The sequence below is a fragment of the Xiphophorus maculatus genome, chromosome 3 (assembly GCF_002775205.1).
Source record: "Xiphophorus maculatus strain JP 163 A chromosome 3, X_maculatus-5.0-male, whole genome shotgun sequence".
Classification (NCBI taxonomy): Eukaryota; Metazoa; Chordata; class Actinopteri; order Cyprinodontiformes; family Poeciliidae; genus Xiphophorus; species Xiphophorus maculatus.
This window is the reverse complement of record NC_036445.1, coordinates 13349851-13375177: the sequence shown is the minus strand read 5'-3', so window position 1 is coordinate 13375177 and position 25327 is coordinate 13349851. Positions and strand designations below refer to the sequence as shown.

The following is a 25327-nucleotide window of genomic DNA, read 5'->3' as shown; positions in this document are numbered from 1 at the left end:
TAAAATTTAGTCCTGCTTTTTGCGCAAACATCTCTGCATACTCACAGACCTCCCACTTGTCTGTAACTCCTAAGCTTCTTTCATTAACTAGCCTGTGTGTCTTCTTTTTCTACTCCCCATCCCACCTCCTCGACCTCGGACCCTGTAGATTCGGATTAACAGGGAAGTAAGTACTTCACTGCTCATTCTTCTGCCTCCCATCACTTTATTTCTCCTGTCCCCTCTCCGCTCGCTTTCAGCTGTCCTCTATCCACAAGTGCTCGAAGGTCGGAGTGTTTCAGGTGCACATTTGATCAAAAACAAAACAAACAAAAAAAACGCTTTTTAGTTAAGGATTTAAAATGAACACAAGGAGATGTGTCCTCTCTGGACAGAGGACCCTGCTGTCTTTGTTAGTTTTTTTTTTTTTTTTTTTTTAAGTGGCCAAGAATCAGGAAGTTTAGTTACTATGGCAACTGTCTGAAGAAGAGGAGTGGTTGTATTCCCGATGATCAAGTTTGGCCAGAGCCTGAGGAATTGTGGATAGCGGGCCTTGCAGCAACAGTCATCCATCTCCATTTTAAACATTTCCCTCAGTCTAAACGGTAGGATGCGATTTGGAGCCGCAATACATCAGCAACATGGACGGACTTGATATTTTAGGAGAATGCCCTCTGCAAAAACATGAAAAAAAAAAAGCGTTATCTGCATGGACTGCTGCACGAGGCGGACTTGATGAGAGCTGGTGGGCTCGAGCTGGAGTTCATGCCGATTATTTTTGACCCGCCTTCTTCACTCTGCAGACTCATGATAGTCGTGTAATTGCAGCATCAATTATCCCTTCAGCTGCTCCTCTTAATCAACAGTGAACCACAGCATCAGAGTGGTTTTCTTGAGGACAGTTTTGTAGAATCACAGAGGTTAGTTTACCTGTACATTGTGTTTTTCAACAGAAATGTCTTTGAACAGTTTGCGCTCCCTCAAAGTGTTTATAATTCATATGGTCTTTGTCATGTTTGTTTGGCTCAAGGCTGTAGAGGTGACAAGTCATTGTTCATTCATATTCATCCCATGTACGCTGTGTGAAAACATCTATTATCCATATCAAAGGATGTTGCTTCTTTCCATGTAAAGCTTTTCAGACTGTTTTGAGGCTTATGATTAATTTCTCTTTTGAAGAAGATTCTAGTTGCTATTATTCTACTGTTGCACTAGATTGCCCTATCATATTGGGGGAATTTATTTATATATAACGCAACGTGCTCTTGGTAAATTCAGCAGCCCAGGTAGACAACACAGTGAACCTTCATTTAATTTTTCTCTCCCCTCCTTTTCCTAGCATACTGTGTCATGAAGGACATTCTTTGGTAAATTAGCCATCTAAACTAAAAAAGTTTGAGGTCCTGGTTTTTATGTCTCCAGTGAATAGCTGCAGGGATTCAGTCATTGTTCTTTCACTTACCTCTCTTTTTTTCTAAGATGTCCCAGGACTCCTACTTTTTTGAGATGCCCAAACTTCAAACACTTTGTGTACTTGCTGAGAGCAACTGCATCTGGATTCATCAGTAGAAATGGTAGATAATTATAAAGTAAGCTTGTTGCAGAAAGGGTCATTTTCAAAGGAGGGGAGAAGAGGAAAGAAGGGAAAGAAGAAAAGGGGAAAGACAGACACATACCCCCTCCCTTACAGCCGTGCCTGAGGCTCAGATGGCTTACTCAGCATGTCATCTCTCTTCTCTCTTTCAGGGCTACCATCGATCCAACCACTTCATCGCCACTCAGGGTGAGTATTCCCACAAGGCTAGAGTATATATTTCTGTGGATGTATGCGTGTGTGGATTCAGTAATAGCGAATAGGTTTTTTTTATTTATTTTTTATCATTATTGTGGTTTAGCAGTTTGATTATATTCTACCCCAGGATTAATTTCATCCACCCAATTGCCGCTACGTAGACGAAACCGAAAAAGACAAACAAAACCAATAAAGACATAATCTAAAGACAAACTAGATTATATGCTTTTCTACATCCTTAGATTTTAGCCTCCCTATGTAAGACAAGTTGTAACGTTACAATTAAAGATGTGAATTTTAGTGGAAGGTTATGTGTAAAGCCAACACAAATTGCCACGTAGTTATGAAATGGAAGGAAAATTATGCAGAGTTTTAACAAATTAAATCTAAAAAGTGAGAATTTCTGTTCAAATCTCTCTAGTTTTGTACACTTAAATAAAATCCAGTGCAAATAATGGAAGTCATTTAATTTAACTGCCGTGTTTACTCTGGAAAAGCTACAGAGATCCATAGTTGAGGCGAGGAAACCTACCTTCATAACATTTCACAAAACTTCTTAGAGGATTTTATTTTAAAATATTTTGAAAGCATAGTTTACCTTCCCTTGACTTCAAAATTATGCTTTGAGTCTTAATCAAAATTTGGATAGAAAGCTAAAGTAGAATAAATGCTTTATTGAAACCCTGTATTTCAGCTGTGATATGTTCCTTATTATGCAACAAATTCCCAGTGTAACATTTGCTAACCAAATATAGAACTACCCCTATATGGGAGTCATTTGGTGGGAAAGTGTTGACAAACTTTTCTCTGCTGGTTTTGTACCCTGTGGACTGTTGCTTTCTATGCAGCTCCCATTCAGAGGTCTGGGAGGATCTGCTCATCTGCTTATCTTCCACCAGCAACCCCCTCCTGGTAGACTTGGAGAAGCAGATAAAACTTGCAAGAGAGAGAAACGATTTCAGCTTCGCTTTTGTCTCTTTCAGTGTTTCTTTTCCAGTTTCCATGCTGTGCATTGCTTCCTAAATGTCTGCTCCTTTGATGACAGGGAATGACTTTTGGTCTGCCGGACTTCCATCATCAGCCACTTCTGTTGCTTTAGTCACCCATCACCCTGTTTCCTTCTGCCTGCTTGAAATGGCCAAAAACTTTATTTACGACATAATTTTAAGAGGCAGAACTTTGTCATTCAGAAAAGGCCACTTGGGAACAAACTCACAACTAGCAAGACATCTAAAGTTGATAAGACAGGCTTGTATTATCAACTTATTTTGTGTCTCTTTTTGTTATTCATTCCCTCTTCCCACTAGGACCAAAGCAGGAGACGCTGTACGATTTCTGGAGGATGGTGTGGCAGGAAAACTGCTTCAGCATCGTCATGATCACTAAGCTGGTGGAGGTTGGCAGGGTATGCTATATGCACTCTACTCTTATCCCCCTTCTGTCACTGTTCAGAGAAGTACTGAAACCATTAAAAGGGAACTGTTTGGTGTCTAAATAAGAAGCTTTTATGTCTTTGATGGGCATATGCCTAGCAGAATGCTGAAAGCTGTTATATATTATGCTAATTTGCCTTGTTTTTTTCAGCTGTAGATCAAGCTGTTAAACATGCTGTTCATTTATGAATCATGATATATCCTAAAACTTTAATATAAGGTTAACTGTAAGAAATAGTCAAGCTATTTTGTGTCTGTTGTTCATTAGTGGTGGTTTTTATTTGAACTGTAAACTGAGGGTGAACTGATTGTAAAAACAATCGTGTTTTTGTCATTTTTAGTAATAAAATCTGTATTAAAATCGTGTCTGGACAACTGTGCTGCTAATGACTCCATGACACTATTGCTCATCTGGTTAGTCTATGAAGATACACAGCAGAATTGCCTTTCTTTGGATTGGCTATCATAGCAAACGCTTTTTGTAGTTAAAGGTAAAGCTGAGGTTATTCTTTTTCTCAGCTTCCTCACTGTCAAGCGCGTACAGAGGGAGATGGACGGGACAACCACACACAAAACTGTTCCACGGCCAAAATAAAACAGGGCTGGGCCGAAGGGCGCCGGATCTAAAGTGGAAAATATGTATTACAGATGGGATGTGTGAAAACAGGATTTCTGTACTAACAAGAGAAAAAGATTTGTACTTGATTTGTCTGTTTCTGTGCAGTTTTCTAAAAAGTGTCAAATAAAATGTGTGTGACAGCATGTCTGTCCTTGTATATAGAGGGCATATTGATGTAGAACTATTATGTTTCACCTCACATGTACCATGAACTCATCCTGAAGTACCTCATCTTTATCAGTCAGAGCAAAGGAAACATATCACCTCAGCAGATGGTTAAAATGACACCATTTTTCCAGCAGAACCCCTCCTGCAATTTGGTTCTCCATCTTTACCTTGCCAGAAACAATCAATAAATGACAAGTGGTCTGTGTGGCTGAATCCAAATAATACCTCCACTTTATGTGGAAAAAAAATACCCCCATTGTGTTGGGTGATGTTAACATAAAATAATGCACTTTTTTTCATTATGTTTCCTGGTATTATGTTATTTTGTTTTTTTTCCTCTTCACCTAGCAAGATAAAACATGGACAGACAAATAAGTAGTGCAGCATTTCACGGGTAGCTGTGAGGAACTACATTTTCTGCTCAGACATATTTAGTTAAATCTGGTCAAACTACCATAAAATACATTCGTAAGACCAAACCTACACTTTAGGTAACATTAAGTAAATGTGTGTATTTTTATGTTTCTATAAATATTCTAACACAAAAGTTTTAGGATATTTTAAACTGTGTTTTTAAAAAAAAAAGATTTTAGGACAAAATATATGAAAAAAAGATATTTCTAATTTTTTTACACTTTCTCAGAGATGTGTAATGGAACAGAAAGACAAGGTTGGTTCAAGGTCTGAAATGTTGCGTTGTTTGGTTTTAAACAGGTGAAGTGCTGTAAATACTGGCCTGATGACAGCGAGATGTATGGAGACATCAAAATCACTCTCCTTAAGACAGAAACTCTGGCTGAGTACACAGTTCGCACCTTTGCCTTGGAGAGGGTGAGTTAATGTCCATCTTAGATTTCCCATAACGCTGTCATTTTGTTTTTGTCATAACGTCCCTTGCAGTTATTGCATGGCAAAATCTAGTGCTCTTTATTGAATTTCACAGTAGCTGCACCCACAACAAGTTCCCAATGTTACCTAGCAGAGCGAAAAGTAAAATTAAAGGTAGAACATGAATAGAGGGGATTAGATGCTTGACAGGACTTTGTGCTGATGGATGTGAGGTCCACATTTTAATCTGAGAGGAATTAACACCAGCAGCTATGTGCCTACTCCCCGCGTGTTTCCATCATCGCTGCTACAGTGCGGTGCCCCTGACGGCCTCCATCCTGTCAATCTCCAGGGGAGATCTCTCATTGGAAAGGCTCAGAGTGAGGCTGGAAAGATTGTGGCACAAACACAGGATTATCATCACGCCGTCACATTCGCTCTCACTTGGGCACACACGCGTGCTTATTTAAATCAGGATGAATTTGGAAAGAGGTGACAGTTTTCTTTTATTTTCAAAGCTCTTTGAGTTCTTTTGGGTTTATGTTTTCAAAAAAAGAGAAAAGGACATTTGCTTCAATTTGTCATCTCTGAACAAAGGACAAAAATTGCTGTGTGACGGTAGAAAACCTCAGAGACCCCCAACCAACCGTAAGGTAAACTCGGATGCTGAGGTGTAACCATCAACAAGAAATAATGCTCTATTTCAATATTTTGTGGTGAACACAAAAAACCCTGCTAACATGGAAGAATGAAATTCCCAAACTGATGGGAGCATGTCTATTATTGGGGCCTGCCATGCAAAGCAATGGCAGGAACCTATTACTCTACACCCAACAAGGGTCTCTTTAATCTTTATTTTTCTTCCGTAACCGTTAATGCGGCTCATACCGCTGCGTGCACACCTACAAATGAGGTATCAAAACGTGCCGAAAATTCACGCCATTGGAGCTATTACTTTTGGTGGGATTTGGGGTTAACATGGCGACATAATTCGCAAAAAACTTCGAAAAAACCCCATTATAAGTCAATGGGAAAAATCCTAAAAATACCCTATTTTTGAGGATTTTCTGTGTCGTCACGAATTCACATAGAAATGCCATTCAAATTTCATTTTGTAGATATGTCCGTGATTTCTTCGAAAGTGAAGACGGCTCGTCCATACCAATTACGGTTTGTCCACAATTTGCCTCTAAGCGACCCAACGTTTTTCATTTTTCCTAAAATTAGAGTGTGCCTCAGACTGATTGCCCCTCTGCTAGAGTGAGAAATGAAGAGAATTTTTGACCCCAAAATAATTTTGAAATCACGCCATCACGCCCACAAATATCGCACGATTGGTATCAAAATCGGTCCTGACATTGATATGCATGCCTGCTCCGGTAAAATGTTTTCGAAATTTATCTAGACCGTACGGTTTTCTGTCACGGTGCTTCAGAGCAAAGTCATGCGACAGGATTTTCTGAGGCTCTCTGAGGCTGTCTCCCATTTATTTGACTAAAATTTCAGATCTGGGCTTACAGTACGCCATGGTTGTTGCTTTTCTTCCTGCTTACATGTATCAGGACGCAGAATAGTGACGTTTGTCGAGTATCAATGACATTCAGGTTGGATGAATCCCACCAGGACGTTAGATCACCTTTGAATCGGATACGCATCCGATCGGTCTGTGTCTTTCTAAGCAGTCATTCCTCCTGTTGCTTCTTATCATTAATGGGTGTTTATGTGTTCAGTTTTAAATTTTTCTTATAGAGAGACTGGTCCCTCTATTGTGAATTTCTTTCAATAATCAATTGACATTACAACGACTTAATAGCCTTATAATTATAATGGATGAATAAATGTTTGTTTTTAGTTTCACCAAGGGATTGTGCCTCTTCCTGAAAACCAACAAAGGCAGCAGAAAGTTTTCTGTGCATGGAGATTCAAATTAAAGTGGGCTTCATGCATAACACTCAGGGTGGCCATGGTGACAGGACGTCAGGCTCTTCAGGAGTTGAACCCCTCTGAGATCAAAAATCACAGGAAGGCTGAAGCGAACCGCTTTGGCTGTTTTTGTTTGAGCCACGATGTGACTGTTTGGAAGTTTACGCTTTCTTTAAAACTCTTTGACACTTGATGATAGACTTGATGTACTTTGATATTTAAATATTGATGTGAAAGCAGGTGAATGCTCGTGTTCTTGTTGGAGCTCTTTAACAAATTCTATTAAATCTAGCCATGAATGCTTATATGATTGCTTTTTCTCTAATAGATTGATTACAATAGCCTGTCATCAGCAATAGTTGATTCTGACTATCTGTAGTTTTATTGTCTTATTTGCCCAGTTTTCTCTGTCTTACTTTTCAGACACAAGATTGTTTTATTTCGGACCTTACTCATTTTCTTTTCTTTCCTTTGCCATCCTCTTACGGTGTCTCTCAGTTTCAACCTCCACACTTGACTTATTCTTGTTTTTCTAACAGACAATCGGCAATTACTACAGCAACAAAAAAGGTTATGCACAGGAGTTGACAGAATTGTGTTGTCATGGGATGTGCTAAAGGCAAAACGCAGCATCCACTGAGTTTAATGATCCTGAGTGCCTCTGTTTAAAATCTGTCTCTAAATCACGCATGTACATGACACAGTTGGTTAAAGAGCTGCGAGTGTGATTTTGCCTACATGGATGCACACAAGCAGGCCGTCGATGATGGATGACCTCAAGTTTTGGATAAACCATATTTGCATCAGTCTGCTTTCCTAAAACGGCAACGTTTCGTAGTCAAATTACTGAGTTTATTTATACAGAGCTGGTTTACAACAAGACATATCAAAACAAACATTTCTATTTCATATAGAAACAATTTTTTCAAATCAATCTAGCTGTAAAGACAGGTTATATACATTCCAATTCAATCCCAGTTGTATTACAATTAAGTTAGTTTGTAATGCCAGCTGGCTCAAATTTAATTGGTCAAGCAACGATTAAGTATGTCATAAGAAAAAAAAAAATGATGGTATCACACTGTCAATTGTACATCATTCATTCTAAGGCACGTGCAAAGTATGTAACAGGATGTATTGCAAATGAGAAATAGCCTACATATAGATTTGACGGAAGTTGATGTTTCAGAAAACTTTTAACTTCACATTTGAATCTACCTTTAATGGGGCGTCAGATAAACCAACATGAGTAAAAGATAGGAAAAAGCAGGCAGCTCTTGGCTCATATGGCTCACAAAAAACATTGTACGTTAACATTATTGCTCTCTTAGTGAATGATGCAAATTTTATTAATTTACTTATTCATGTATTTATCTACTTATTATGTAGAAGACAGGAAGCAGAGTCACGATAAAACTTAAAGCAACAACTGTGAAACACTATGGGAAAAAAACTGTCAAACAGAAGAAGTTTTTGCCTGAATAGTCTGCATCTGTGTGTTTTTTTTAGAAAACGTTTCAGCATAGGTAATACAACTTGGTATAAGTTGGTATGAGTATAGAACTTGCTGCTGGTCCTCTCTGAAGTCTCAGCCCTCTTTGTTTGCTGGGATCAGAAGCTTTTTTCTGCTGTAGCTTCCTAATTCCTCAAAAAGCATGTGGTGATACATATATATGTTTTGCCTTCTTTGATTTTTGTTTCCATTCAATTTAAATAAAATGTCTCAAGATAATTGGGGCCTGCCCATAGCAATGCATAAGGAGAGCAGTGACTGACTTGCGAAGGGACAAGGGAGCACTGGGACCACCAGGGGGCGATGAGGGAGGACTGGGAGACACGACATAAAAATGAATGACAGGAGTTTGAACCTCCCGTAGTTCTAAGAGAGCAGTTGTTTGGATCCTGGCAGAGCTTTTTACCGTGTGCGGTTCTGGTGGGTCGTCGGTTTATGAGCTTCTTTGATGTTTGCCGAACTGGTCCATAAATGTATGCAAAACTGTAAGCTTGAATACAATAACTTAAACTTACTACCTGTCTCTTGGTGTTTTATTCACACTCGGCTCCTCAGCCGAACCTTTCTGACTGCCTATTACCATATTTGTAGTCAGGCGCCTAGCCTTAGTTAGCAATACATGTGACTTTATCCACAACAACATAGAAGCACAATTTATGCTGTTATGGGAAGATTCTTACTTGGCCTCACTAGAAGCTCAACAATTCAGAGTTTCTGATAAATCCTTTATTGTCACTAGCTAAATATCATATTCACTGTTCCAGGTAGGGGAAGCCATGCCTTGCTGCATTTTACCATGAAGTTAAGTTTTATATCCCGACCATCAAAGACAAAAAATAGATATTAAAACAATTTAAATCTGTATTGCTTTGAATGTACAGTTGGGAACCGAAGCCCCTTAGCTTTTTCTTTTTCTTGAACATGTTTATCTGTATTTGTTTATTCTTGAGACAGAACAAATGTTTCTCTCTGTCGTTATACAGTGTTAATAAAGTTTTTTTTTTTAAAAACATCCCCCCTTCCCCCCCCCCCCCCCCCCCCTTCCCCCCCACACCCAACAGACTTCTTGTGGCTATGATGTTGAACTGTGATGTCACACATCCTGTTTGTGACATCACTGGTGACTGTCTTTGTATTCCCAGATTCCACAGAGAAATTCATTTGCAGTTTAAGGTTCGAACGAGAAAGAAACAATGGCGGAGAAAGATTTCACGTTACAAAAGTTAGAGATTCTCCAGAAGAACCAGATGAAGCTGAACAGTGAAAATGAGCAGCTTCAGAAAACAGTGGAGAGTCTGAAGAGGAAACTAGAGAGACTGAACAGGACCGATGACTCAACAAATTGGCATGTAGAGAATTGCAAACTCATAAGTTCGAATGGGTATTATAAAAAACAAATGATTAAAGTTAATTTGGAATTGGAGGAAGCGAGAACAACAATTGAAAGAATGCATAATGATTATTGCAACATGCAACAATTAACAATTAAACTAGAACGGAAGCGGGCCATGGCAAAAAATGACGCGGAAAAATCTTTAAAAGAAAAGTCAGAAAAACTGCTGTGCCTTACTAGGGAGAACGAGGAATTAAATAAGGAGATCGTGGCTTTAAAAATCAAGATAGACAGAATGGAATCCAGGGTGGAAAAAACCAAGGTTGAGCCACAAATTGATCAAACACAGGAGGAAGAAACACCAAAACCGAATATATTCCGGAGAGTTGGGCGTATTTTTGTTGACATGTATAATTCGGGAACGCTGAGGTACTGGGTGCCACCCTGGATTTTTTAATAACTGAAAAAAAATTCAGGTAACTGGACGTAAGTATTGGGGGGTCACTGTGTTGTGAAAACTGGTATGAGGAGGTGGGATCATTCCAGACTAATGCAGACAACAGATCATGAAGGCCTGAGCAAGTGAATCTTGCATTTTGATTTTTTGATGATTATGGGACAAGATATTTTGAATTTACTTATGATGATCATACACCATATATAAAACTGTAATTGAAGTAATAATCAAACAATGTGTTAGATACAGAGGCAAGGGAAAAAGGCAAGTCCGAACATGTCTGGACTTGCCCCAGAGCTGTGTCCCAATTAAGGATCTGAAACTAAGATGGTCACGAGGAAAGTAAGGGAGGGAAGCAGGGTATATGTGGGAATGGCTGGGACTTTCCGATGAGGTAGTTGCATGCTCGAGAGGTCACGTACGCCTTATAGAGGCATGGGTTGAAAGGGTATATAAGGCCAAGGGGACCAAGAAGAGAGGTCTGGCACCCTGGAGCCATGGGGAAGTTGAGACTTCGCACCGCCAGAAGGGACAAGACCCCTTGACCCTCAGCCCTGGTTCCTGATTTGGCTGCCTTACTCTGCCTCAACCCTAGGATCTCAAAGTTGCAGCAACAGACTTGGAGAAAAGACAAAGGTGACTGAGTGATGAAGATCTGAAGTGTTCGAAGGACAACAGCCAGGTCTGCTTTGCTTCTATTTCAAAGAGGATTTTGACTAGTCTGTAACAAGCGCACGTTGTACTTAGAGGGGGCGCTACCGTTAATAGGAGTGGTTATTGAGGTTGTGCAGGTGTGAGGGCTACTCAGCTGATTGCTTCTTAACTGGAAAAGGCCATAACTCTTGGACTGTAGGTAGTTAAAGGCTAGTTGAGTCTCCTTCGACACCAGCTTAGATAGATCATCTCTACTAGACTTGCTTCAGGGTAATACTCGAAGGCTTAGAGATTTTTTGGACCCGTTGGACGGAGAGCTGGTCAGTAGTCACTCCTTGGATGTTGTGAGGTTGAGGGCGGGGCTGACTATTGCGTAACGACAGCTGGTACCATAACGCTGTGGGGTTAGCGACGGCAGAGAGGAGAACTTGGGGGGTAGCTGGTACCAGGATGTTTGAGGATAGCGCCAGCAGAGAGGGGAGCTTGGGGGGTTGCTGGTACCAGGATGTTTGGGGATAGCGACAGCAGAGAGGGGAGCTTGGGGGGTTGCTGGTACCAGGATGTTTGGGGATAGCAACAGCAGAGAGGGGAGCTTGGGGGGTTGCTGGTACCAGGATGTTTGGGGATAGCGACAGCAGAGAGGGGAACTATCATTGTTTCCTCAAGAAATGCTTTACAAATGTCACAGTTAAGACTTTTAAGACATGCATATTAAATGTTCAGCTATTCACATGAAGTATTTAAAATAAGTTATGCTTTATGATATTTTCTTTGCAGAAAAGACAATAGAACAATAGTTAATTGAGAACTTTCTAAGCTCTTCTGGATGCAGATCAGAGCATGTTTACTTAGGGAATATTAGAGCAGTTTACCATATATTTATTTCTCTGTTTTCTTAATTAACTAAGTGGGAGGAGACATTAGAGAAGGAAAAGTGGAAAAGACAGAATTATTAAAGTAGAAGTTTAAAGTATACCGTTGTCTTTCTCATTCACCCAGATTCCTTAGATCAGGGGTCACCAACCTTTTAGAGACTGGGAGCTACTTCACGGGTCCAGAGTAACACGAAGGGCTACTTGTCTGATACAGACATAAATTGTCTTGGCTATATATATATATATATATATATGATTACATGCTGCCTGATCATGTTAATGTTAGGGACTACTGACAGTAGTTATCAGTAATAATTTACCATGGCAGCTATGGTTAATTGCTATTATGTGATCAGAAGTTCTTAGTTCAGAGTTTTGAGTTTGATTCCCTTTTGGAGCTTTTCTGTGTGATTCTAAATTGCCCACAAGTGACTGAGAGTTTGGATTGTTGCAGCAGCAGCTGTACAGCTGGACGCACTGAGAGATTTTCCTTTAAATTAAAAAAAGAAAAGTTATTGTATTTCTATTATCCAACCCTGTTTACTAATAACAAAATTATGGAGAAGAAAAAGTTCTTTTGTGCCAAAACATCTTGTATGTAGCGCGCATCAGTGTGAGTCTGTGGGGGTCAAAGGGCACCCAAAGCCTAAATCTTATTGGTCAGTTTGCTTTTTCTGTGAGCTAAAAATGATGAGTGGAGTTTGAACCTCCCGTAGTTATAAGATTTCGCCAATCCTCCTCTTTCCGTGGATCTCACTGCTTCACTTCAATGTCTTTATTATTTAGCATCGTTTGTGTAAAAAAAAAAGAAAAAAGAAATAAAAGGGTGCGCTGCTTTAGTGGTTTAGTTTTGTGCCGATGTTTGCGCGTTGGAGAGGTGGTTGTGCTCCTGCAGGTCAGGTGCAGTGATAGTTTTGTACCTTCCAATCTGTCAGACATTTTTTGTCGACATCTGCTTGTGTCAGCCCGCAGGTGACCCATCAGCTGTTCAGTTCACAAAATCACAAAAAAGCTAATAAACCGACAACCCGCCAGAACCGCGCACTGTAAAAACCTCAGGCAGAACCTGAGGTTCAAATGATGAGTGGTTCAAGCTCCAGTCATCATTTTTAACTCACAGAAAAAGAAAACTGACCTATAAGATTTAGGCTTCGGCGTTCCCCACGTCACCAACTTAAAACTCTGAACTAAGAACGTCTGACCACAATATAGCAATTAACCATAGCTGTTCTTACTGATAACTATTGTGCATAGTCCCTAACATTAATATGATCAGGCAGCATGTAATCATATTTACTTAAATGAATTTTTGTTGTAAAGAAAATTTATGTCTGTATCAAACAAGTGGCCCTTCGTGTTACTCTGAACCTGTGAAGTAGCTCCTGGTCTCAAAAAGGTTGGTGACCCCTGGTCTAAAAATAGCCAGACTTACCATGTAAAAAGAAATCAACTGTTAAGTACTATTTTAAAAAAAAAAATGGTTTCCACTAGTATTTTAACCATTTTCTTTCTTTCCAACAAGAATCCAAACAAGTGTTTGTAGTTGGAAGTTCTCTTTTCCATGACATCATCTTCATTCCAAATTTCTAAAATCTTCAACATTTCAAGGTTAGAAAATTTGTATCCCTAACCTTCTTGAAAACAAGGTTAAAACAAGAATGTCTTGCATGGCAGGCACCTATTGTTCCACACCTAATAAAACGTCTCTTTATTGGGGCCTAATATTAGCCTGCATTATCTTGTTATTTCAGGTTAAGGCACTGGCTTGCGCAGAAAGTGCCTATCTATTAGCTTTAGCCTTTAACCTAATGCTAATAGATAGGACTACAAAAACGCCATATCTGTAGTTCTAACTAACACTGAATTAAAACAGAGGGCTGAGCTGCCATTTATGTAGAACTACTGGCTGTTTTGCCAGTAAATAACTCATTTAACCCAAACAACAATTCTATATGAAGCTTACTGAAAATTTCAAGATAAAAGCCTCAATATCCCTCTGAGGATAGTCACAGACTGACTTCCATGCATTTCTGAAAAATTTCTGAGCTCAGCACACACCATCTTTCTCTCATCGCTGTTATTACTGTGAGTGAGGTAGAGAATATGAATCGTGGTACTACTGGAGACGACAAATAGCCCTCTCAGATGCTTCAAACGGTTTTCAAGTACGTATCACGGTTCCCGAACGGGAAGGAGTTGTTAGGACTGCTTTTTTCTGTCAAACTGGCTGGCTCAAAGAAATGGAATTCTGTCAGCCCTGAGTGTCTGACAGACAAGCTTCATTACCATAGCAACAGAACAAAGAGCAGGACAGGGCAGAGCAGCTGATTAGGACTACAAAAACGCATCACTGTAGTTCTAACTATGGCAGAACATGCAGGTTAGAACTACGACATGGCAGAACTGTCAGTTACTACAGAGGAGGACTGAGTCTGCCTTTAGAACTTATTGTGTTTTGGGCATTTTATAGCTGATTTTACCCAACCATTGTTACACATGGGATTAGTGTGGCCTTTTTAAATTAATCTTAATAAAAATGTCAAAATAAAAGCCTTGACAGTTTTTACATCAGGTAATTGCTCTTTCGGGCATTATATAACTGATTTCACCCAATCGCTGTTACTCATGGGATTAGTTTGGACATTTAAAATGAAGCTTACTGAACATTTCAAAATAAAAGCCTGAATATTCCTCTCAGATCTTTCAGAAAAACAAACTACTTCAAACTACTGGAATTCTGTCTCTTCCTGTCTGCTTCATCACGCGACAGCTGAGCTGCTCTTTAGAACTACAATGACTCAAGGTTAGGACTACAACATGGCAGAACTGTCAGTTACTACAGAGCAGTGGCGGCTGGCCAGTAGGGGGCGCTTGGGCGCCGCCCCCTTTAAATTGTTTAGATAATAAATGATTTCTATTCTGAACTGCAAAATACTTAGAAATGTATTTATTCATACTGTGTGTCCAATAGACATGTTAGAATTTATTAAAATAGTAAATATATAATTCTAATTGCTCACATTGTGCACACTTCCTATGTGCAGGGCGCCGTCCTAATGAGAGTGTATGTAGGCGCATCAACTTTTGGCAAGCAGGTGATCTGAGGCTGACTTTTAATTGGTTGTTTAAGGTTTTCCACAGGGCGCAGTGCTCTGCGTCCCGGACACACCCATTCTGTTGTGTCATTACTGGTAGAGCGTCAGTACTGGCTAATTTTTTTTAAAACATTGTGTGATTGGACAATCCCCGATTCGACTCATTAGCGCAGCTGCAGTTCGTTAGGTCGATTCACGTTTACGTTTGCATTAAGCAATGCATTTTACTGCTTTCCTTGTTTGCTATTTCAAAGTTCTGGCACGGAGGCAATGTGGACAACAACTGGGGTAAGAGACTTAAAACATCTTTCAGAAAAATGCAAACGGCACGAAAACAGCCGCAGCCACCTAGACAATGCAATGAAGCTAAGTTTTTGGGGGAAACTTAGCATAGCTGAAAGGTGCTTTTCAACTCTGAAAAGAATCAAGACTTTTCTGAGAAACTCAATGACTCAGGACAGGCTGAATGCATTGGCCATGTTGTCAATGGAGAAAAGACTAGTCACAGAGATGACTGACTTTAACAAGAATGTAATTGAGAAATTTGCAGGGCAGAAGGAAAGGAGGGCAAAATTCATGTTCAAATAGTGCTATTTTTTAAGATTTGTTTTGTTTGTTTTTCATTTGTTTGTTTGTGTGCGCCCCCCTCAGTTTTTTTTAGCACCAGCCGCTACTGCTACAGAGGAGGACTGAGCTGGCCTTTAGAACTACTTGTGTTTTGGGCTTTTTATAACTGATTTTACCCAACCATTGTTACACATGGGATTAGTGTGGCCATTTAAAATGAAGCTTATTAAACATTTCAAAATAAAAGCATTGACAATTTTTACATCAGGTAATTGCTCTTTTGGGCATTATAGAAACGATTTAACCCAATCACTGTTACTCATGGGATTAGTTTGGACATTTAAAATGAAGTATACTTAAAATTTCAAAATAAAAGCCTTAATACTCCCCTCTGGTTAGTGCACGGCCGTAGGCGGTGCAATAATTTTAGCCTGTATTATGTTTCTCTCTTAGGTTAGTGCGCTGCCTTTCATAGCAAAGCAGTACATTAACATTAGCACAAACATTAGCACTTCACTGCCCTCCACTAGTGCACCGCCATAGGTGATGCAATAATATTACCTTGCATTATCTTTTTCTCTCAGGTCAGGTCACTGTCTTGCGCAGTAGCTAATCTTAGCATTGATGCTAATTTTTAGCATCCGAACACTGGGTCCAAACCGACAGGCACACTTTGGCAGGCCCCGGTTAAATTTCTTCAGGAATTTTCTAGTCTATATTATAACATGTTGCAGAGTTGGGGAAGATACATAATAGGCATGGAAACGATAAGAACAACAGAACACAAAATGTTCGAGTCGATGGTGTGTCCTCCCACTCTCTGTCTGATGGTCGATGTTCTCATGGGTGTCCACACTGGGCGTCATGTTTTTTTACAATTTCCATAAATAATGTACCACAATTTAACTGAATCGAATCAAAGTTGTACTTTTACGAGGAAGACCATCTTTCATATAGTTCTGCTTCATCCTTGTAAGTGTCCCTCAACATCTGGAATCTGTTTGTATGAGGTTAATATTAATATTTACTTTAATCTAAAGATTTAGGAAACAAGAGTTGTGTTAATATAACATTTCCTCAGTAGAATAAACATGACGCTTGATCCCGTTTTTTTTTTTTTTAAAGAAAAAATACAGTTTTACTTAAATTATTGCTTATCTTAGACTAAAATTATTTATAAAACTAAAACCAGGCTTAGTCATAGAGCATGATCAATGGGATGCTGTTATGGACAATGAGTAAGTAAGCAACAAGGACAAAGTTTATAAAGAAATGCACCCATTCTTTACCACCGTGTTTAGTTTAAAGGCAGTAAGAAAAATGGAACTTATAAAAGATAAAGAAAAATCTCATTCTTGTTGCCTCTTTATGTCTACATACTGTCTGACCAACAAGGCTATGCTATAATGACCGTATTTTATTTTCTATACTACAAGTGAGTCAGAGTGTAAACCAACGTCTGACGAGATTAGGTCTAGAATTTAGCAATAATTTTGTTATAATTTTTACAGTTTCCATGAAGCTTAGTAAAATCTGTACATTCCTCTGATTGAATGGAGTGATGACATAAAATGGGGGAGTAGCTATTCACTTTTTTCATTGTTTAGGCACCTGTGCATGTAAATATTACTCTTTTCCTGTTGACAGAGAGGATACTCAACCAAGCATGAAGTCCGTCAGTTCCACTTTACATCCTGGCCTGAACATGGCGTGCCCTATCATGCCACTGGACTGTTGGCTTTTATACGCAGGGTGAAAGCCTCCACGCCTCCTGATGCTGGCCCCGTGGTGGTCCACTGCAGGTAGGGTGGCTGTGCCCCTCCCAGTTCATTTAAATGCACACAGATAACAGCTGTATTTTCATATGGCAGGTTTAATTTTAGATTTATCACATGTTTGTTATCTTTATCTTGATAATGGCAGTAAAAAATTCCCTTTTAACTTTTAAGCTGTTTTCATTGCCTTCTATGACTTGCTCTCTTTCCTGATTCTCCAATTTGCCAAACACATTTTGTGCCTTCTGCCAGGTCTTGGTTGAAAAATGTTTAAATTAAATTTGGGCTAAGCCTTAGTTTGGTAGTTAAATGTGAGTGCTTAAATGTGCAAGAGGTGAATCGACATGTGGAAGAAGGGAAAGGAAAAAGGGAAATGTACAAACTAAATGCATTATGTGAACACATACATAGGCTCACACAATCCCATCTCTCCAGATATTAGACAGTGTTAATTTACTTCTTCAGTTTAATAGTATTCAAGTTTCACAAACAGCCCACACAACACAACATTTTCTTTCATGCCTGCTCTCATAGTTTGGGTTAGTTTGAGATAAACAAAACAATGTACAAGCATCCAACAATCCAAAACACAATCATTGACAGTAAAAGATGACTCCATCAAATTAAAGAAAAAAAGGTGAAGGTTTAAATGACAATCTCCTTCTATTTCTGCATAATTGTACTTTAAGATGATGTCTAATTTTGAGTTTTCAGTTGAGGAACCCCACATTTTGTGGTTTCGTGCAAGGCAGGACAATATATCACAATTTTATAGTTAGTATAGTTGTATCCAATATAAATACGCAGAGAAACTGCCTGAAGTGCAATAAATGTTAGCTAATTATTTTAGGATATTCATCCTTTCTGTGTCTGGTGTATATTTGGGTACAATAGTTGTTTATTGCAGCACATAAAAATCTTTTACAGGGTAAAGAGGGGGGTAAGGTGGTAAAATCATTAAGAAGCTATTTCTTCAGTGCCTAAGCAGCAGGAGTGGGTGAGCTATAAATAGTGATTTTATTTTCCAGTAGCTGGATAGACAATTCATTTTTAAGGTTTGAACTTGCCATGAACCCAAAGTAGGAAGACATTAATATTTTTACTTGTTTATCACAATTCATATTGTTGTCGCAGCATTCGCAAACATTATTCTGACAGTTAACTTTCTCTCTTTTTTCCTCCTTACAATAAACTAGACTTAGTACTACATAAAACACAATTTATAACTGTGCATTCAAGTTATTTAACAATTTTATTTTAAACATAAGCATAAATTTATGTTATGCTTATGTTTAAAATAATGCTGCCCCACCCTCATACATTATTTGTCACTGAAAATGTTTTACGTAAAGTCACTTTACAATTCCCACCAGATGCTCTGTTTTAATGAAACAGAAACCCTGAGTGGAAACAAAGGTCAATAAGCACCTGTGTCGTCTGACCTTATAAACATTTGGAAACAGGTTTCATCATATACTGTTTCTGAACAGGATATGATATAAATAAATACATAGAGAATTGATCTAACAGGCTTCCTGTCCAAGATCATAATAGCCTGATTGTTTATGTTAGTAGCTTGATTACTTTGGGTTCTGTTTGTGACACGGAGGTTGAGAGAACAGAGGAAAAAAAGCACGAAATGTCTGAAAGTATTTACATCATCAAGTGGTTGGTATCTAATTTGTCTACAGGTGTCCACATTTTCTTTTGTGACTTAATAGCTTCACATGCTTATCAAACAGTCCAGCAGGATACCAGGATAGATTATCTCTGAGAATTATTTCTTAAGCTTAAAATCATTACTAACAATTAAAGGGTGAATAAAATAAAATATATGTATATGTTTTTCTTTTTGTATTAAAAGTGGGAGTTTTTAATCAATATTAGACTTCAAGTAGTGGGATAGTTGTGTGGAAATGTGCTTTACAGCCATATATAAAGGAGCATCACACTGTGTAGAGCATCTGAAGGACTTGTAGGAAACTAGACGTCCTAAGTAAAGTTCCAGATCCAGAGATTATATTGCAGCTTCAAAAATATATAATGAAACAAATAATGGTACATGCAGTTGATGGTACATAAAAGGACAAATACCTATTTTAGTTACAAAAGCTGCTGCTGCTAATGAGCCTGGCTGCAGTTAAAAAGAAAGGACCTGAACTAGTATTCATTGCTGTTTTGTGGGTGCAGACATGCTACGCTTAAAGTGCTGCTGAGGGCCCCCGGAGTGTCATGCAAAGCAGATGAGATGTTCTGTCCATGACAGATTATAGTTTATGAATAACCTCCTTTCATCCACCTCCTCTGTTAACAGATCTGTGGCTGTTTGGACTGAGCTGGCTCACCTAACCAGTCAGAAATATTTCATCAAAGAGTCAAATACCTTGCTTCCATAACTTTTTATTTTTATTTATTTATTTATTTTTATCAAAAGGATTTATTAAGAACACAATATTATTTTTAGTGAATAACTATAGGTGCAGGTAAATTATGCAACTACCAATTTTTAGGTCCTATTAATTTCTGTCTCATAACCTACAACGCAGCCGTTGATTTCTCCTTTTTGAAGCCACAGCCGTAAAGATCCATATTGGGGATCTTGGCGTTCCAACAGGTTAAGATGAGAAAAAATAATATTCTGTATGTATTTACTTCTAAGCGCAGCACACCCACAGAGTCAAATCAGTCGATTTTATACACTTGTTCTTGCACAAAAAGTCACTTGAGCAGCATTATGGGCATTTATTGTACTTTAGCATGCAAATAACCAACATTGCTACGAGATGCGATGCAATCATTCGGCGCCAGCGGAATAACATTTTACCTGGTAAGTAACCTCTGGTGCTTCAGTACATGATTTCCTCTTTTGTAGCCATTTTTCCCACACATGCATAAGCTGGAATGTACTGTAGGTACTTTGGACATTGTTCATATTCATGCTTCAAATGATACAGACCTCATGACGATCCGTTTCACATGAAAGAAAATAAAACCTTTTTGTTGTTGATTAGGTGGCTATTTATGTAAGGATGCAACAATGTGGTTAGCTTAGATTTTTTTGGAGTGGAAAATGGAATTAGTTATTTACAAAAATAATGAAATTACAGCTTACTGTTTAAGCTTCTAAACTACTTGAAGGAGTAGATGCTTTGAGTCACTGAATTTCAGCATTCATTCACCACATAGCGACAGTGGAGAGTCGCTTGGATTATGCCGTCTTTACAGCAATCCCTCTTACTGATGTTACAGCCCCCCCCTTTTTTGTGAGGAGGGGAGTAACACGACAGCCACAATCACTTGACAGAGTCCAGGTGAATGTTGTAAAAAAGAGGGATTTATTGATGGGGAAAATCCCGGAAGGCTCACACAAACTGTGGGGGAGAAAGGGGCGGTTAGGGGGGTGCCAAATCATAGAAAATAATAAAACAAAACAGGGCCTAACTACCGTCTGAGCTAAAGAAACAAAAGAAAACAAAAACCCTGCTTATTTTATCTAACAAAAGTTTCCATCAAAACTTTACATGGGTGGCACCCACCTCCTTACCTAGTGTATCTAACAGAAAAAACACCTACGTGATGAAATGTACAGGGTACCCCAAACTTACCTCGCCCTCTAACTCCCACCACAAACCTTCACACAAAGAGCAACAAGACATGCGTCAGGTAACAAAGCCAGCCGCCGCTCTCCCCAGCTGGGCTGCTTAAATAAGGCCTCCCTGCATGCTGATTGGCCCATAGTTGAAGAGGATCAATCAGAGGAGATTGACACCAGCTTTCCCTAGTACCTGTAAAGAAACAAAGGGGGAGGGGAAAAAGAAAGAAACAAACAGCCTGCCAGGCATGTAACACTGAACAATTTCAAAAATATCCCCTTTAGCAGGAAAAACCTCCAGCAGAACTCGGTACAAGTGGTCATCTTGTCTTGACTGACTGGGGGTTTGAGAAGATGGAGCAGATACACAAGAAAAAAAAGAACATCTGATGTAGGAGTACTTTCTAAGTTAAAGAAAAGTAAAAAAGTTAATTGCAGGAGGAGAATGTTTTGTTGATGGCAGCTCAGCTGTTATCTCCCTCCAGAAAGGCACCACAGCTAAAGAGAATGCCAAGCCAGATGTAGCTTCTACGGAGAGAAAAATAACTGAGAGAAACAGAAATCATTCAGGTGAAATTACTGCAAATAATGCAAATACTTGTGGAACAAAGTAGCAGAGGGAGTAAAAGTAGAGTCTGAGAGAGACTAAAATTGAAAGCTGGACCCTGAGAACTGAAGGATCTGCCTCACCTTCTACTTTTTGAAACTCTAAGAACCATCAAAGCTGCAGTCTGAGAGCAAAGTGCTGTTAGGAACATCTGGACCAATCAGATCATCCAAAGGCTTTATATACAAGAAGAAGAATTTCAAAGTTTAATATGGATTTAACAGGGAGCAAATGAAAGGAAGATAAATCAGGAGAAATAAAATCTGATTTTTGATGAAATGTAATTTAATCAGAACTCTTACTGCAGCGTTTTGGGTCAGTTGAAGGTGTTAAACTGCAGTTTGTGGACTTCCTCATTGTAAACACTTACAAAAGTCCAGCCCTGAAGTAACAAATGCATTTATTACTTTTTCATCATCACTCCTGACAGGATATTTCTGACTGAAAAAATGAATAATTTTTTTATTTCTAGAAGTCTAGCAGTATCTGAGAGAAATTCAGTAGCTTTTTTTCTAAACTTGAGCTAGTTATTAACGCAGTAGACTGCGAGGATTTCTCAGCTAACGCTGGCCTTTGTCTTTCAGCGCGGGGGCAGGACGCACCGGCTGCTACATTGTGCTGGATGTCATGTTGGACATGGCCGAGTGTGAAGGTGTGGTGGATATCTACAACTGTGTGAAAACCCTCTGCTCGCGACGCATCAACATGATCCAGACAGAGGTCAGAACAAATGTGCAGCGAGGGAAAAACCTCTTCACATTCAGACAGAGTCACCCATCTTGTATTTTAATGTGCATCCATTCTGCATATTCAGCAGCTCACAAGGCTGGACATACTGATAAAAAACCTTCTCTTAGTACAGTTGTATTACATTCATAGAGTCCCGTTCTGCTACTTGTATAAAGGTCATTGCCATATTTTTAAATGAAATAAGCAGTCTGTCACTGTGCAGTGTGTGGGTATATGAGCTGTCGTCTGGATGGTTCAGGAAATTAAATAGCTGTCCCATGCAATGTGAATACAACATTGACATAGTTGCGTTTCAGTCTGACCATAAATTCCCTCTGCATATTTTGTTTGCATCCCACTGCAAGCAACACTAGCATTAAGACAAGGTTTACTAAAATCACTTTATGTTGTTTGAGTGTTTATACAACCACTTAATACTTTTTCACACTTTATGTTCACACCACAAACTTAGACCACTTACAGGTTGATTTTCTTTACAATTATTGCTTATGTCAGAAAGTTATGCTTATCTATTGAACAACTACTTGCTTTATTTTGTGTGAGCGCAACGTTAAACTAAACAGATTTAAAGACATAAATTTAGATAATGACATTGCAAATTAGTAGTCATTTATTCTGACAACTACATGCCAACAAAGAGCTTTCAGTATGATAGTTGGTATTTATTGAATTTGCACCAATGGGTATCAGTGATATACAGTCCTGTTCAAAAATCTGAGTCATTTTTCAAAAGTTCCTTTATTTCATTAACCCAGGTCACTAAGTGGCATTACTGTATATAGATAAATTACACACCAACATGTGTTTTCAAGCTTCTCTTTCTGCTATTTATGATGATTTTCTGCTTCCAGCTAAAAAATATTTAAGATTAAAATATTACATCAGATCAATAAAATCAAAATATCTTTACGAAAGAAATGTGGTCTCAACGAGAAGTATGTTTCATAACTGACTAAAGGTTGTTAATTTGAAAAAAAAAACACTTTTAATATGACAAACAATGCTCTTTGGAAAACATAATTTAACTTGTTGAAAATGACTGTAAATATATCACCTTGGCTGTGGCGGTTGTGAGGCGAATTTATAAATGATTGAGGTTTTTATGCTGCAGCGTAGTGTTAGCATTGGTTTAAAATTGTTTTACAACAAAAAAAAAAAACATAAAACCATCAAAGAAGGGGAATGAGTTTTGACCCAGCCCTGAAAAACAAAATACTTTTGCCAAGTGTTTCTTAGGTTCCCCTCTTGTTCAGCTGTTTACTATCACTTCATTGCAACCCTGATGCGTTTTCTGAAATAACATCTGTGCACATGCATTGAACAGCAATAAATTGCTTGACCTGTTGTCATTTCAGGAGCAGTATATTTTTATCCATGATGCCATTTTAGAGGCCTGTCTGTGTGGAGAGACGGCCATCTTGGTGAACGAGTTTGCGGTTACCTACAAAGAGATGCTGCGGGTGGATTCTCAGAGCAACTCCTCTCCTCTGAGGGAGGAGTTTCAGGTGAGATTGATGTTTACCCTGAAGGTTGAAATGCAAGCTAAATGAGTTACGCCATTAATTTTCTGTAAATATGTGCTTTATGACACATTTTGACATCAATAGAGCGCAAAAGCAAAAAGACTTATTGGATGTGTGTGTATTTGTGTTAAAAAGGTGTTCATTTCACTTTTAATTTTGTGTGACTGACATCAAGATCCGCTCCCAGTTTACAGGAACACACTTGCAGAACATTTTATTAGATGTTGATTAGGAACGTGGCGAGCCAGCTGTGTTCCCACATGTCCTACCCACCTCAGCCACCTCCGTCTGCTGCGGCGCTCAACCCACGATTCCACGTTTAGCATTTCAAAGCGTTACAGGAACAGGATTATGCTCCGTCTTTAATTTCATTTTGTTCTATCCTCATACAGTATGCACGCCGCTGGAGCGATGATGGATGGATTGTTTATGATTAAGGAATGTCACTGTAGGTGGTGCAGCACTCTGATTACAAACTGTTCCTTCTTCATGAAGGAAAATGTTAACGTCTCTCTCTTTGATCTTGCGTGCTCGTCTGTCTGGCGTTGACTTTAAAAGCCTGCTCACCACCCAGTGTGCTTTGCCTCTCAGACTGCAAACAGTACCGAGATCAGCGGCTCATAGATCTATTATTGATGCTGTGCATTAATGATCCAAATATTTTCTCACTTTGTCTAAAGTAATTAGAAACAAATGAGAGAGAGTGTTCATCACTGAGAACTGGTTTGCAGCAATGCCTTTGTAATTTTTCTTCTCTAACTTCATCATGTTTATCTTTAGAAAGGCAGTTTGCCCAGCTTATCCATTATTCTATTAGATATTTGCAGCAATACTGATATTTGTGTGAATAAAAATAAGTCAAGGCAGCATTCAGATTTTTCAAACTCTCCTTCCGCTCTGCTTTTAGCAGAAAATATATATAAAGTTTTAAAATGACTCATGTGACATTGTTCTATTTCCAAAGGCTTAACAAGTTTTACATTCTTTTATTGTATTTCATGGATGAATTTACAATTTGTCTGTAAGCTTCACTACAGCAATCATAAATATATACCCATCCTGCCTTAAACAATGAAACTGCCATTTGTTGACAAGATTTTTGTGGTAGATTTGTGGGTTTTGGTCAAGACTATATTTTAATAAGTTTTTTTTTTTTAAATAGACTCACACCTTATATCTGTGAAAGAGTTTTTATCAGACTTGGATCTTCCCCACTGTTAGCTTCTTTTTTATACGAAAACAGTAAAAATGACGTGAAGGGATCAGACATGAATGCTAAATCGCATGAGCCTTTGAAATGCACATTTTAATTAACATTTGGTTTTTGCACTCTGCGTCCTTGTTTTCACTCCTCCCGTCTGATTCATTCCTCCATTCCTGGTGCATCTCACATGGCTCACTTCTAAAATGCTCCTTTTATGATATCCTTTTATGCTCAGCTCCCATCTTTAACATTTCCATTTGCAGACGCTGAACTCTGTGACCCCCCACCTGGACGTAGAAGAGTGCAGCATCGCTCTGTTGCCCAGGAACCGAGAGAAGAACCGCAGCATGGACGTCCTGCCACCAGATCGCGCCCTGGCCTTCTTGGTCACCACAGAGGGGGAGAGTAACAATTACATCAATGCAGCTCTTGCTGACAGCTTCCATCGGCAGGCTGCCTTCATCGTGACCCCTCACCCTTTGCCGGGCACCACAGCGGATTTTTGGAGGCTGGTTTTTGATTACGGGTGCACAGCAGTCGTCATGCTCAACCAGCTCAACCAGTCGAATTCGGCCTGGGTGAGGGAAAAGGGTTTTGTTCTTTTTCATTCCAAGTGATTTATTGGCACAAAGGTAGAACT

At 39.0% G+C, this 25327-nt stretch overlaps 1 protein-coding gene across 4 annotated transcripts in view; it reads left to right on the top strand.

Moving 5' to 3' along the window:
* The window catches only part of LOC102236232 (receptor-type tyrosine-protein phosphatase U), a 234600-nt gene that overhangs the window by 194530 nt on the left and 14743 nt on the right, over positions 1–25327 (top strand). For 2 of the 4 annotated variants that reach the window (XM_023330569.1, XM_023330566.1), the window contains 8 exons: positions 149–166; positions 1726–1762; positions 3079–3176; positions 4706–4822; positions 16884–17038; positions 21795–21930; positions 23316–23465; positions 24951–25265. In XM_023330569.1, coding sequence (XP_023186337.1) covers positions 149–166; positions 1726–1762; positions 3079–3176; positions 4706–4822; positions 16884–17038; positions 21795–21930; positions 23316–23465; positions 24951–25265 — 1026 coding nt within the window. The remainder of the gene's footprint in view (positions 1–148; positions 167–1725; positions 1763–3078; positions 3177–4705; positions 4823–16883; positions 17039–21794; positions 21931–23315; positions 23466–24950; positions 25266–25327) is intronic. The other 2 variants (XM_023330570.1, XM_023330567.1) reach the window with 1 other exon arrangement.